The following is a 13,622-nucleotide window of genomic DNA, read 5'->3' on the forward strand; positions in this document are numbered from 1 at the left end:
TGTACATTATAGTCAGGAAAATGGTCCACAGCTTCAAAGACACAGGTAATAGGACACTTGGATATAACTCTTGCTGTGCACTACATTATAAGTCAAGTTGTGTCTTCAGGGTGTTTATCACGAGGCACGTTTTTCGCCCAAATGGAACTTATGGTTTGGTGTGGGAGGGTGGTTGGTTGGTGGTGACGATGCTTGGGGGATCAGAGGGAAGGGAAGGGTGGAGAATGGGTTCCATTTTTGGACACACCACCTATGAGTGATTATCCTACATGTGGTAGAACCCTGCCCACCCCTCCCCCAAACCCCACTCGTTCAAACTAGAAAGAAAAATCAAATCAACAAAGAAAAGAGTCCAAAAAAGAAAAAAATACTGAGAAGAAGAACAGAAACAAAAAGAAGCCCAAACTGTTTGGCCCTCCGCAGTGCAGGTAAAGTCTGTGACATGGAGAAGCAGGCGTTGCTCAGAAGACCTATGGTTTCTTATCAAAACTTGATGAAGAAGTGAGCAAAGAGGGTCCCTGATAGCCAGAGGCAAGCGAGCGCTCTAGAGGCCGAGTTTACACCATCAATGACGGCTCCAGGCCCTGTGTAGGGGAAAGAGAGACAGGCTCGTTAGTGTTAGCACACACCAGAGGGCAGCTTCCTCAGCCCCTCCAAGCACTGCGCAGACATGCTTCTCTGTGAATAGCCTCCACCCGGCCCCTGACCCTTCCACGTCCCCATAAACGGTCAGACTCAAAGGGGCTCCTCCCTGGGACGCCTGGACCCTGCAGCCTGCTCTCAGAGACCGGGGTTAAAACACGCACAAAGAGGTAGAGGGAAGGCAGGGTGAGACTGGCGGGCTGACGGGCCCGGGCAGGCCCTTGGAGGCGGTGTGCAGGACGGCCAGGGGTGGGAGGGGAAGCAGAGGAAGGGAGAGGAGAGTCAGGATGGAGGGGCGCGGCGGGAGGAGGAGGGAGAGGGGGGGAGGCTTTCGTGAGACCCAGGAGTCTAGGTGTTGTCGTGGCTGACTCTTCGTCTGACTGGGATGTTGTGGAGCAGTTGGGGAAGACGAATAACTACACCCCGTCACTTTAAAGACTATGGTGGGTTTAAGCCAGCAGTCAACCCTGCGTTGAGAGGACCCCGCCTTCTCAGACCTAGCGGCCACTCTCCTCTGCCTGGGGGGCTTTCCCTCGAGCGTCCTTCTCTCCTCTTCCCTCTCTCTGGCACTCTGACACAGTCCCCCTGAATCCCTCATATTCCACATGAGATGAGAGCGCGGAATCCAAATGCTGTTCCTTTCACTTCATCTACATCCTCCTCCAGAAGACATGCTGAGCACACTGGGGCTGTCCTTGCCCGTCCTGAGGACCCAGGGCAGAAGGATAAGTGTCCGGTCCTGTCCTCACACCCGTGCATCACCTTTGCCAGGCAGCATAAGAATCTAGGCTCATAAGCAAGAGCAGTGGCCAGCGAAAAGAGAGGATTCCAGGGTAAGCGAAGCTATGTCTTGGTCAAAGGATTAAAAGTCCTCAAGAGGCAATGCTGTAGGGCCAGTGACAAAGGGCAGAAGCAGCGGGAAGACAGGCAGGGCAACACGGCCACCTTTAGTGGCAATGTGGCTCCTTGGAAATGAACTTCACTCCCGACTAAAGGGTCAGTGGAGTCGGGTCTCCTCTGATAGCACCCAGGTCCCGCAGCTTCCTGGTCAGTGTCATGGCTTGCATCCAGGCCTTGTTGGGCCGACAGTTGATGCTGACCTTTAGCCGGGGGACATATGGGTCTCTCGCTTCAGTGAATCCACCTGTTCCTACCCCAGGGTTCTCAGCAGGATACCTTCTATTTCTCCAATGCATAACACAATTCTCTTATTTACTAAGAATTCATATTTACTTGAGAGCTTGAGAGTCCTGCTCACAGTTTTCTGTACTTTGGTTATAGAGTATTCACAGAACAGGACAGAGTCCAGGCCTTAGCCCATTGCTGTGGTCCCCATAACGGTTTCATGAACATTTATAGAAAGTGGCCTGACTCTGGGGTCCCCATCAGTTGAGGCATATATCCTAAGGAATCGTACTGGCCCAGAGAATGCACTCAATTGGAAAAGGCCCAGTTTGAAGCCCGAGGTAATTCTCTATATTGTCTTCTGCAAAAGATGAGCGATTGAGATTTTCAAGTGAGTTTAAAAGGAAATGGATGAGGCAGAACCATATGATTCTTAAAAGAATATTTAAAATATAAAGTCTATATATGATGTGTATTAACTAGTTTTATATATATATGTGTGCATGTGTTTTGCTAATTTATTACACTGATGTCAACTTAAGAAACAGTTGAGTGGGCTCCATGCTAGATAGACAGGGGTCTTTACTATAGGAATCACTTTATTCCAAGTTCTACCAGTGGGCTTACCATTTTGGAGGGATGTCACACTACCAACGTAAGGTTGGATGTAGATAAAATAAACAGGAGAGGAGATGTATTAATGAAGCCAGTGCATTAAAGTGTGGAAAAGAAGAAAGAGTCATCAGGCTAGCAGGTGGAAATGGCAGTAAGGTGTTCATGCTGATCAGGCATGCAGGGGTGCAGCCACTGTTCACGCCAGCCGAGTTCTCCAAGGAGTAGAACCCCAGCAGACATCGAGCCTGCTCAGCCCGCTTGGATGTTTGGCCGTAAGGCATATTAATAATATATATGGTGCTTTCTGTGTGCCAAGTTGTGACTCTAAATGCTGAACCTCCATTAACCCATTTTATCTTCAGGAAATCGTATGGCATGCCCATGTTTTGGACGGGGAACCGATGAGCTGCATAGTTAAGTGCCCTGCCTGTGGCCACACAAGACAATACATCCAGAGCTGGATTGGAACTGAGTCACTCTGTCTATAGGTCTGGTGCCCTTGATGACCACAGCTCCACCTAATCTCTGTGGAAATGGTCCTTTGTGCATGTTTTTCAGAGATCGTGGCATCACGCCATAATGACCTCTGAATCGACTCAGTTTTTTCAGAAACTGGGAAGCAAACATGCGTGCTTGTGTGCTAAGTCACTTCAGTCATGTCCCACTCTTTCAAACCCTATGGGCTGAAGCCTGCCAGCCTCCGTCTGTCCATGGTATTCTCCAGGCAAGAATACTGGGGTGGGTTGCCATGCCTTCCTCTAGAAGGAATCATGGGACCACACCAATTCACTAAACCGCTGCAACCCACCACTTCTTCTGTCTTAGAGCATAGAAAAATATTTGCATAACCAGGTCAGTGATTTTATCATACAGAAAACCTAAGAGAGAGATTCCTCACTGAGGGACAGCCCCTCTGTGGCCACGGTCCTTCCACCAGCAAAGTGAGAGAAGACTGGGAAAGGTGACCTCTGAGCTCTTCTCCCTTAGCGTCTGGAGTTACAGAGTGGCTGGACACTCTGTATCTGGTCCCAGAAGGGACGGCTGGGCAGGGGGGCAGCCAGACAGCCTTTTCCATTAGGTACAAGACCATCACCATGCAGCTTTCTGCGTGCCAGCATGCCATCTCCTGAGAGAGTAAGAGGGCACCAAGTGTTTCTAAACTCTAACGTTTCCCTATTTTGGCCTCATTCTCTATGCTGCTGCAGGAAGTTTTATTCTTCAGTGGGTGTGATAAGCCCTGCGCTAAGCATCAGACGACATGGCAATTTACTCTTGAAGTGTCTATGGCCCATCAGTGTATGAGAAAGGGCCAAGCTTCTCTGGCCAAGGAGTTCACCAAACCCACTAGGACAGAGATTAAACTAGCCTTGCTTTCTTCCTATGGATCCTGTACACATTTGAGATTTGGCATTTGGGACAAATGCTAGTGCAGTGAGGGGCCACAGGAAACCTCCTGGGCTTTGTTCAAAGCCGAGAGAGAGGAGCTCACGTGCATGTACCACACTGCAGCTTGGCAGAATGTAAGGCAGACGCCATTAGCAGTGAATGGATTCATTAGTGCAGCTTCAGAGTAACCCTGATTCTATTGGGAATGAGGGGGTGGGGAGAATCTGGGTTGGGTATCTCCCATAGGTTTGTTTAAAATTGGAGGATAATTACTTTATAATATTGTGTTGGTTTCTGCTGTACAAAAATGTGAATCAGCCATAGGTAAACATATATTCCCTCCCTCTTGAGCCTCCCTTTACACACCACCCCACCCCTCTGGGTCATCACAGAGCACTGGGCTGGGCTCCCTCTACTTTACACCAACTTCCCATTAGATGTCTATTTTACATAAGATACTGTGCATGTTTCAATGCTACTCTCAGTTTGTCCCACCCTCTCTTTCTCCCGCAGGTTTCCTGTATCTGAAGGTCACTGACCTGATTATGTATCTGCTTCTTTGTGCTTTAATACAGAAGCAGTGGTGGATGGGTGGTGTTCAGCACATTGTCTTGCTCCCCCCCGCTTGATTACTTCTATGCCTCTGCCCTATCTTGGCCTCACTGCTTGGTCCCTGCATCCCTAAACCTTTTGGGGTCAAAGTCACTGGTCCCTAGAAAAGTGCAACTAACGGTTGGGACTTGGCTTCAGACCGACTTGGGTTTAAATCCTGACTCTGTGGCTTGCCAGCTCTGTGATCTCAAAGTGCTTTCAGTTTCTCCTTGAAAACAGGGCTCATAATGCAGTTTTCAGATAAAGAAATGGAGGGGTCAGGATGGCATCTGGTAGAAAGTAGACACGTGATCATGGGAAGGACTGTTCTCGCGGGTCCACACCCCCTACCTTCCACTGCCTAGTTGTGGCTGTGCATGCTAAGTTGTTTTAATTGTGTCTGACTCTGTGACCCCCTGAACTGTAGCCTGCCAGGGTCCTTTGTCCTTGGGATTCTCCAGGCAAGAATCCTGGAGTGGGTTGCCATTTCCTCCTCTAGGGGATCTTCCCAACCCAGGCATTGAACCTGTGTCTCCTGAAGCTCCTGCATTGCAGTTCAGTTCATTTCAGTCGCTCAGTCGTGTCCGACTCTCCGCCACCCCATGAATCACAGCACCCCAGGCCTCCCTGTCCATCACCAACTCCCGGAGTTCACTCAAACTCATGTCCACAGAGTCGGTGATGCCATCCAGCCATCTCATTCTCGGTCGTCCCCTTCTCCTCCCGCCCCCAACCCTTCCCAGCATCAGAGTCTTTTCCAGTGAGTCAACTCGTCGCATGAGGTGGCCAAAGTATTGCAGTTTCAGCTTTAGCATCAGTCCTTCCAATGAACACCCAGGATCGATCTCCCTTAGAATGGACTGATTGGATCTCCTTGCAGTCCAAGGGACTCCCAAGAGTCTTCTCCAACACCACAGTTCAAAAGCATCAATTCTTCGGCGATCAGCTTTCTTCACAGTCCAACTCTCACATCTATACATGACCACGGGAAAAACCATAGCCTTGACTAGACGGAGCTTGGTTGGCAAAGTAATGTCTCTGCTTTTTAATATATTATCAAGGTTGGTCATAACTTTCCTTCCAAGGAGCAAGCGTCTTTTAATTTCATGGCTGCAATCAGCATCTGCAGTGATTTTGGAGCCCAAAAAAATAGTCTGACACTGTTTCCACTGTTTTTCCATCTATTTCCCATGAAGTGATGGGACCAGATGCCATGATCTTTGTTTTCTGAATGTTGAGCTTCAAGCCAAACTTTTCACTCTCCTCTTTCACTTTCATCAAGAGGCTTTAGAGTTCCTCTTCACTTTCTGCAATAAGGGTAGTGTCATCAGCATATCTGAGATTATTGATATTTCTCCCAGCAATCTTGATTCCAGCTTGTGCTTCTTCCAGCTCAGCGTTCCTCATGATGTACTCTGCATATAAGTTAAATAAGCAAGGTGACAATATACAGCCTTGACGCACTCCTTTTCCTATTTGGAACCAGTCTGTTGTTCCATGTACAGTTCTGACTGTTGCTTCCTGACCTGCATACAGGTTTCTCAAGAGGCAGGTCAGGTGGTCTGGTATTCCCATCTCTTTCAGAATTTTCCACAGTTTATTGTAGGTGGGTTCTTTATCACTTAGCCCCTTGGAAAGTCCCTAGTTGAGGCTAATGCTAGCTTATGTAGTAGATCTTTTCCAAATGCATTGATGCTGAGCTGGGTGTTGGGAGGTGAGAGTAAAGAGGCAAGATGGGTGGCAGAGGTCAGTGGCCTGGAGGACGTAGGAGGTGTGGGGCACTGAGAGGGCCAAAGCCAAGTTCTGTGGCAAGTCTGAGGAGAAGCAGACCCCACGCTGGCCTCAGAAGCCACGGCATGCACCCAAGAACTGTGTGCTATTGCTGTCCTGTGCCAGCTTCCAAAGAGAAAGAGAGGCACAGCCTCTGCCTGCACACAGCCTAGGTCCCTCTAGTTTTTGGTTGCTGTTGTTAACATGTGGTTTGTGTGTATGTGTGTGTGTGCGATGTGGGATCTTAGTTCCCTGACCAGGGATTGAACTAGTGACTCCTGCAGTGGATCTGCCAGGGAAGACTCCCTATTTCCATTCGAATCTAGAACTCCTCTGCCTTCACCTAAATCAATAAACAAACACAAACATGTTTTAATCCCTCACAGATTCTGAGAAGAACGCCCTTTGAAACAAAACAGTTCAACCTCCCTTTCATCTCAGGAATGCCTTGCCTTTTGGAAATTCTAAGAAGACTAAATTTAGGAGTCAGGGAGAACTAAAATTGAATTCTTGCTCTGCTATTTACTAGCAGGATAACTGTTGTTTTTAAATTAAAAAAAAATTGGAATTGCTCTGCAATGTTGTGTAAATTTCTGGGGTACAATGAAATAGATCAGCTATAAGTATACATATATCCCCTCCCTCCTGGACCTTCCACCCACACCCCTTCTACCCTTTAGGTCATCACGGAGCACCAAACTGAGCTCCCATGTGCAAGCTCTCTAGCAGGAAGTGGCACGATGACTTGAACGAGATGGTTAACATCTCTGAAGCAGCGATTTTCACACATAAACTCTGTGGGGAGGTGCTTTTCTCATCTGTGCAAGGATGCTCTGAGGATGAGTTCAGATGACATATAAAATCACTGAGGCTACATAAAGGATGAATAATACTGGGTTAATCAGAACTAGGACCATAGCAGCCAGTTTCTAAAGTAGCATTTTCGGTGGGGCTCAAGCTTTAAATAAAGACACCCTGTGTACACGGGATTCTCAAAGATAGTTGCCAAGCAAACATGACTCTGGCTTAGCAAGCAAGTGACTGGTCTCTCCTGACAAGACCAGAGGTGGCTGCAACCACAAGTTAAGGCTTCTCAGGGAAGGCCAGTTACTCTGAGGAGGTATAATTAGAAGCCCAGCTCTTTATCTGGGAAATCCCCACATTCAATAAATCTTTATTTACCCTTAACAATGACTCAGTCCAACAGAATGACTCTTATAAACATCAGACTTAATTACATATTTTTTGAGGGATAAACTAAAAGTGAGAACGTGTTACTATACCCTTTCCCCTCATTTCACCCTCCTCATCGCTAAAAATGTATTGCTTCCTTCATTCCTACTGTTGAGCACCTTTGAAAATAGCTGCTCACACAAAGACACAAAGCCACAAAATCAACCATGAATGACATAACAATGACAACTAAATACCTTGGGGACATATGCAGACAAAAATGAGCTAATCCTTGGCATACAGAAGAGAGAAAGAGACAGAAATTATCGAGAGATAAATTCCAGAAATGATAAACATCAGAAAGGTCAATCATTCTGTCCGTGTTGTCTGCACTGGAGGTAAGGTTTTTATGGCTATGTGTGAGGCCCAGCAGTGGTAAGACAAGTAAATAAAGAAAGAGGCGAACAAACAAATGAATAAAATAAAGTCCACTTGGAGAGGCTACTTACTTTGTTGAATTAAATATACTATACCTTACAGATTTTTATAAAGCAAATTTGGTCGAGGACTTCGCATAGAATTAACCTGCAAACCCAGTTCTCTGGTAAACAAGAGTGGCTGACCTCAAGGGCAAGCTGACCACACTCTGGAGGAACAGGGGTTAAAAATCAAAGTAACCAAACTCAGCACAAAGCTCCCAGCAAATTATATAAGCTTATGGATGAGATCCTGCCCTGCAAAAGATTTTGAAGCTTAAAAACTGAAGGTCCCAGATATATGTCTTTTTTTTAAGTATATTTGGTATTAATTTCTTATCTTGATATTAATTTCTCATATAAATGCTTTCTTCTCCACAATCATCCTCTTTATTTTTTCAGTCTTCTAACTTTATTGAGGCTTTCAATGGCTAAGTCAAAGATCTCTCTTGGTAAATGCCACATTTCTCTTGAAAATACGTGGGTTATTTTCAAATGTCTTTTGATATTGATTTCTAGCATAATTCCACAGCGATAAGAGAACAGACTCTGTATGATTTCATTATCTTTAGACCATGAAACTTTTGCACCTTGTTTTATATCCCTGGATATGTTCCAATGTCTCCTAGTTTATAGTCTATGGGAACTTGAATAGAATTTGTATCCTACTGTTACATGAAAATTACATAAATCTTAATTATGTTGAATTGTTTCACAGTGCTTTTCACTGCTATATCCTTCTACCTCTCTGTATATTGATTTAATGAGTTTTCAAGAGTTTGATATTGAAACTCCAAATAAACACTTTATTTACTTAAAAAACAATATATAGTGGAACTACGTGTACTCTGTTCTGTATTCTCCAGGTCTCCTATAAATGCGTTATCATACTTTCATAACTTAAAAATAAAGAGAAAAACTGGAGGGTCCATTACGAGTGAGAAAGGTACTGAAATGGCCCCCCTTTTTCTTCCTGTGATTGCAATGAAAACTGGGCACAGTTCTTCAGCAAGAAATTCGATAGCAAGGTGTAGCTGTAATCCTACTGAATAGCAGGTGGCAGTATGGTCATCACATTAAGAGGAAAAAAAGAAAAAAGAAATCACGGGTGAGTTGAACATGGTAATAGCACAGTGAGATCAAGGAAGCATCTGAAATCTAAGAAGATACACTTTTGTTCTGAAATTTAGATGAGTTTTATAAGTAGGAGTGTGAACTATGTGACCTTCCTAATGAGGAACCAAAAGGATAATGATGTTCTTGGTGATTAAAAGAGGAGCGAGGAAATCTAATTAGACGATGCGTGTGTTACTCTTGTTGGGGAAACGCAAACCTCTTTTCAGCAGGGCTGGCTGATGAAGGCGCATCACTTGCTATCAAAGGGAGCTGTCCCTCCATTGTCTTTAATTACAGCAGAAACAGGGCCTGGTATTGTTCTGCAAGGAAGATGAACCAGGCTTCACGGCTCTGGGATGGCGTGGGGATAAAGTGTCCAAAATGGCAGCCGCTCCCACAAAGCCCAAGGCCTAGGAAGTTCATCAGTTCAGTTCAGTTCAGTTCAGTCGCTCAGTCGTGTCCGACTCTCCGCGACCCCATGAATCACAGCACGCCAGGCCTCCCTGTCCATCACCAACTCCCGGAAGTTCATAGCAGAAGTTAATTCAGACCCATCAGCTCATCACAGCCCTGAAAGAGGCAAGGCTCTGGTCTGTGCCGAACCAGAAGCTCCAGCGTGTGCTGACATCAGCATAGCCAGGCACTCTGTGTTAAAGCCTAAATGCTCTGGCCAACGGCCAGATGTCAGTGATTCAGACAGAGGGGAGCAGGGTGCGAGGGAGTGACAAGGAGCCTCATCAGGAATGAAATGTGAAATGTCTGCATATTTCTTCCCTAATATGTTGACATTTTGCAGGTTGGGGAAAATACAAATGATGCTGCTGCTGCCACCCGCCAGAAGCATTGGCGTTTCTCTCTGACTCATTCCCTCCCACCTGGATTTAAATAGTGAATGTGGAAAATAAAAATTATACGTGTTATCAGCAGGAAATGGACAAGCATATGCAGCTTCGGATGTCTCTGCAAGAGGAAACCACTTGATGAGCACCTACTTCAGCAGTCTGTCTACCTTCCATTGCCTTCCATTGCCTCCCTTACAAGGAAGACCCGGTTGGAGAGGACCCTAAATTTCAAATTAGAACTGGGACATCTGGGGGGCGGGGCTGAAATGCAAGGGATAGTGTGAGAGCAATGTGTTGATGTGGCTTTCTTGTGGGGCGGTGGGGGGAAACTACAAGACCGTTAGAGTATTTGTCCTCTCTTTGGTTAGTGGAGACTTTCACCCTTTATGGAGGCTGTTATGGACTCCCCGCTGGACTGGAAGATATATTTATTAATCGACTCAGGATTAATAAATTACTGGACAATAACTATTACAAGGTTCAGGGCTATATCCTTCAGTGTAGCAACAAATACAAGCTTAAAGGTAAACTATCAAGAAAATCTAAATGATGGGTGAACGATTCTTCAGTGGGACTCAGAAATGCTTGGCAGATGGGGTCCCATTAAGGAGAAGCTTCCAAGGTAAGTGTAACTTAGGCAGAGAAGAGTCAGATGCTTCCCTCTGTGACCCTACAACACACTGGAAGAGACTGGTTACTACGGGTGAGAAAGAAGCACGGGATCAAAGCCAGACACACTTGGGTGCAGAACCGATGTTGAGGCGTCCTTCCATGGTGGACTTTCTGTCTGAGGCAGGAAGGAATCCAGTCACGTGGCTCAGATCCTCTGAGCTCCAGGCGTGGCTTCCTCAGAGGGTTCTGAGCTGTCTAAAGCCATATGTGGCCAACACCTACTAGCCAGCAGCTTCTTCATTCTTCTGATGCAGTACTTATGTTCTATATTCTACCGTAAATGCCTCTTTACTTGATTGTACAAGGTTGGGAAGTGTTGAATCTAATTCCTGGTGCATCCTAGGCTCTAAGCAAGCATTTGCTGATGGACAGAAGCTGCAATGTGCTGGGATCCAGGGTCCCAGGCAACAGACGGGGTTGTCTAGAGTGGTGGGTGCAGAGAAGGCTGCACGGAACGTGGGGACACAGTGGAGGTTGATCTCAGAGCAAGGCTGATCTCAGGCTTTTCTGGGAGGCAGGTTTCAGCAGAGGGTGAACAGGTTGACTCTGAGTTTGGGAAGGGTCACTGGGCCCCGAAGTGGCAGATTGCAGAGATTACCAAGGACAAGGGACCCACACACTGTAAGAGAAGCTCACGACTAGACATGGCACCTGCTCTGGGGTGAGTGAAGGCGGTGGGCAGAGGCAGTGGGAGGGTTGATGCTGGCGCCTGCTTTCTTGGACCTGTGGGCTGACAGGGGTAAGGAGTCGGGGGGGAAAGGTCAGAATGACCACAGAGATTGTAGTGAGGGGTGGGTGTGAAGATAGGGTGTACATTTGAGGCAGGGGAGGAGGTGCCAAGGAGAGAAAGATGGAGCTAACCCTGATGGAACTTTCAGGCGGCAGAGCGGCCTGTGATTCAGAACTGAGGAGAGCATTAGGGGCTTAGACGGGGAGCTCCCAGACAGCTGCCCAGAGAATGGCCGGCTCCCGGGGGCCCGGGCCTCCCAGGGAGACCTGCGCACGGAGCATATCTTCAGGGCTGTCCTTGGAGACTTTCATTCAATGGCTCTGGGACCAGGCCCACAGACCTGCATTGCTGAAGAACCCGAAGCGAGGTCTGAGGGCTAAGATAGGGCTCCCTTCAAAGACGCGCGAGGACACAGAAGACCCTGCCCCTCTTGCTGTAACGCCTTCCCTGGGCAGAAGGCAGAGGGGCTAGACGCAGTCTGAGGCCGAGAGGGAAGAAGAGAGCCACACGGCGGCGTCACAGAAGATGCAAGCAGGGGGCTGGGCCAGGAGGTCTGGGGCCGACGGGAGTCTGGGTGCTCGCGGGGAAATGGGCCATGAGGCTGAGGTCTGACTGTCCAGACTGGAGGTGAAGGGAGAGGAGATGCTGGATCCTCGATCCCTGTGCCCAGCCCTCAGGTTGCACCTGGAGCCACCTGGGGAAGGTGAGGTTGTTGGGACCTTTATGGAGGAGGGGGTGGCGGGCAGGCTGTGTCCAGGTTTCCAGGGGCTGCCTTAGGTGAGGCCGGCCAGGGTGCAGGAGAAGAGCTGTCTGGCTGCCTCTAGTTGAAGAAAATCCGGTCTGAAGAGCCAGCCTGACATGTATATTTATTCTGGAGGAATGCCATTAGCAAAAGAAAATAGAGATTCTGTCCTCATGGCTTCCGGGGGCAGGGGAGGTAGACTGTCTTCTAGGCTGCTCTGAGGGACTGAGACTTTGCCTGAGGGAAAACAATCCTGAGCCCAGATGCTGCCTTAACTGGAATTCTTTGCCATTCTCCTATGCAAGGAAAAGACTCTGAGGAGTGGTCCCTAGTCCTGGTACTTAACTCAGAGCTCCTCTTTTGTGTCACTGCAATTTCACAGATGAATCTGCTTTCCTTTCTGCACCATCCCCTCCTTTCTGGCTTTGTTTGCCTCCCTGTCCCTCTCCCCCGCCAGTTCCAATCCAGACGTTCACACGGCTCATTGCGTGCCTCACAGTCTCTGCAGTGCTGGATGTAATCAAGTTCAGATCTTCCCTCCTTGCACCCTAAGGACGGGGGAAGGGGTTCTTGCCCAAGACCCAGCAGAGGCAGAATGGGCTAAGTCCAGAGAAAGTGAGCAGCTTCCTCAAGGGGCAGAGTTATGCCAGCACACCGAGCCCAGCCACCTCGGCTGCATGCGGTCCTGGCAAGGCTCTAGGATGTCCTGGCTGGGTGACCTTTGCAGGCTTCATCCACTCCAAGAACCTTATGGATACTTCCAGCAAGTTGCTTTCAGTAATCAGGACAGCTGCCACCATCCCCAAGGTTATGGACATCAGGCTTTGGAGATCTGCTTCTGACCCTAGTTTGCTTCTGTTTTTTCAGAATAGAGACTTAGAAAGCAAGAAGGAAGCCTGGAGTCTATTTTGTTCTGTTCTTACATTTGACAGACAACCATGGAACAGAGGGCATCATGGTGTGTGCCAGAGTCAGGCCTGGTACCCAGTTTCCCCATCCATCTCCGTGTTGGTCTGTTCTTTACCTTCTGCTGTCCCTCTAGTCCTGACAGTGGCCCCGGGGCTGAGCAAAATGGACAACCTGAAATGCTGCTTTGAGCTGGCATGCTGCTGGCGACCTGTCCTGTCTGTGTGGCTTCTGGAGGGGCAGCAACCGGTGATGAGTGAGGAAGAAACACCCCACAGTACATCAGCCACTGATTTATCTCCGAGCATCACCCGCCTACCTGGGTTGTCTCTCCTTTTTCCTAAGCACTTCCTGTCTCAGCCCACTGGCTCCATAGCCTGTGTCTTCTGCCTTCGTTTGAGATTGCTTTCATCTCGTTTTCCTGTATTCTGTAAATGTGGGCAGAAACTATATGAAAGATGTTTGTGTGAGAGGTCTGTTATGAGTGTGTGTTGTGACGGATTCGCACATCACTTCAGGGCCCAAAGAGTCCCCACAAACCCAGCTCACAGTCCTTGAGGGCAGACACCAATGCACGCCTGGGGATGCAGCATGTCTGTGTGTGGGTTTGGGGGTGTGAGCAGATGGCGTGTAAATGCTCAAATTGTCCTTTAAAAGAATGTCTTCAGATTACATAGAAGATGGGAGATGGAAATGGAAAATGAGTTCAAACAGGCTAACTGCTGACCTGGGCTTCATGTGGCTGGCTGCCCTGGGGTATGAAGCTATGTCTTTCCCATGAGCTGAACTGTGTCCCCAAGCTCACATGTTGGAGCCCTAACTCCTGATGTGTATTT

General features: G+C 47.8%; 1 protein-coding gene across 4 annotated transcripts in view; it reads right to left on the bottom strand.

The window, feature by feature from the left end:
* Positions 1-449: 449 nt before the first annotated feature.
* OPCML (opioid binding protein/cell adhesion molecule like) overlaps positions 450-13,622 on the bottom strand; it is a 1,038,307-nt gene continuing 1,025,134 nt past the window's right edge. For all 4 annotated transcript variants that reach the window (XM_055415874.2, XM_055415875.2, XM_088832055.1 and 1 more), the window contains one exon: positions 450-584. In XM_055415874.2, coding sequence (XP_055271849.2) covers positions 484-584 — 101 coding nt within the window. In that variant the 3' untranslated portion in view covers positions 450-483. The remainder of the gene's footprint in view (positions 585-13,622) is intronic.

This window comes from Moschus berezovskii, chromosome 25 (genome assembly GCF_049115385.1).
Source record: "Moschus berezovskii isolate FMDL1 chromosome 25, NW_MosBer_1.0, whole genome shotgun sequence".
Classification (NCBI taxonomy): domain Eukaryota; kingdom Metazoa; phylum Chordata; class Mammalia; order Artiodactyla; family Moschidae; genus Moschus; species Moschus berezovskii.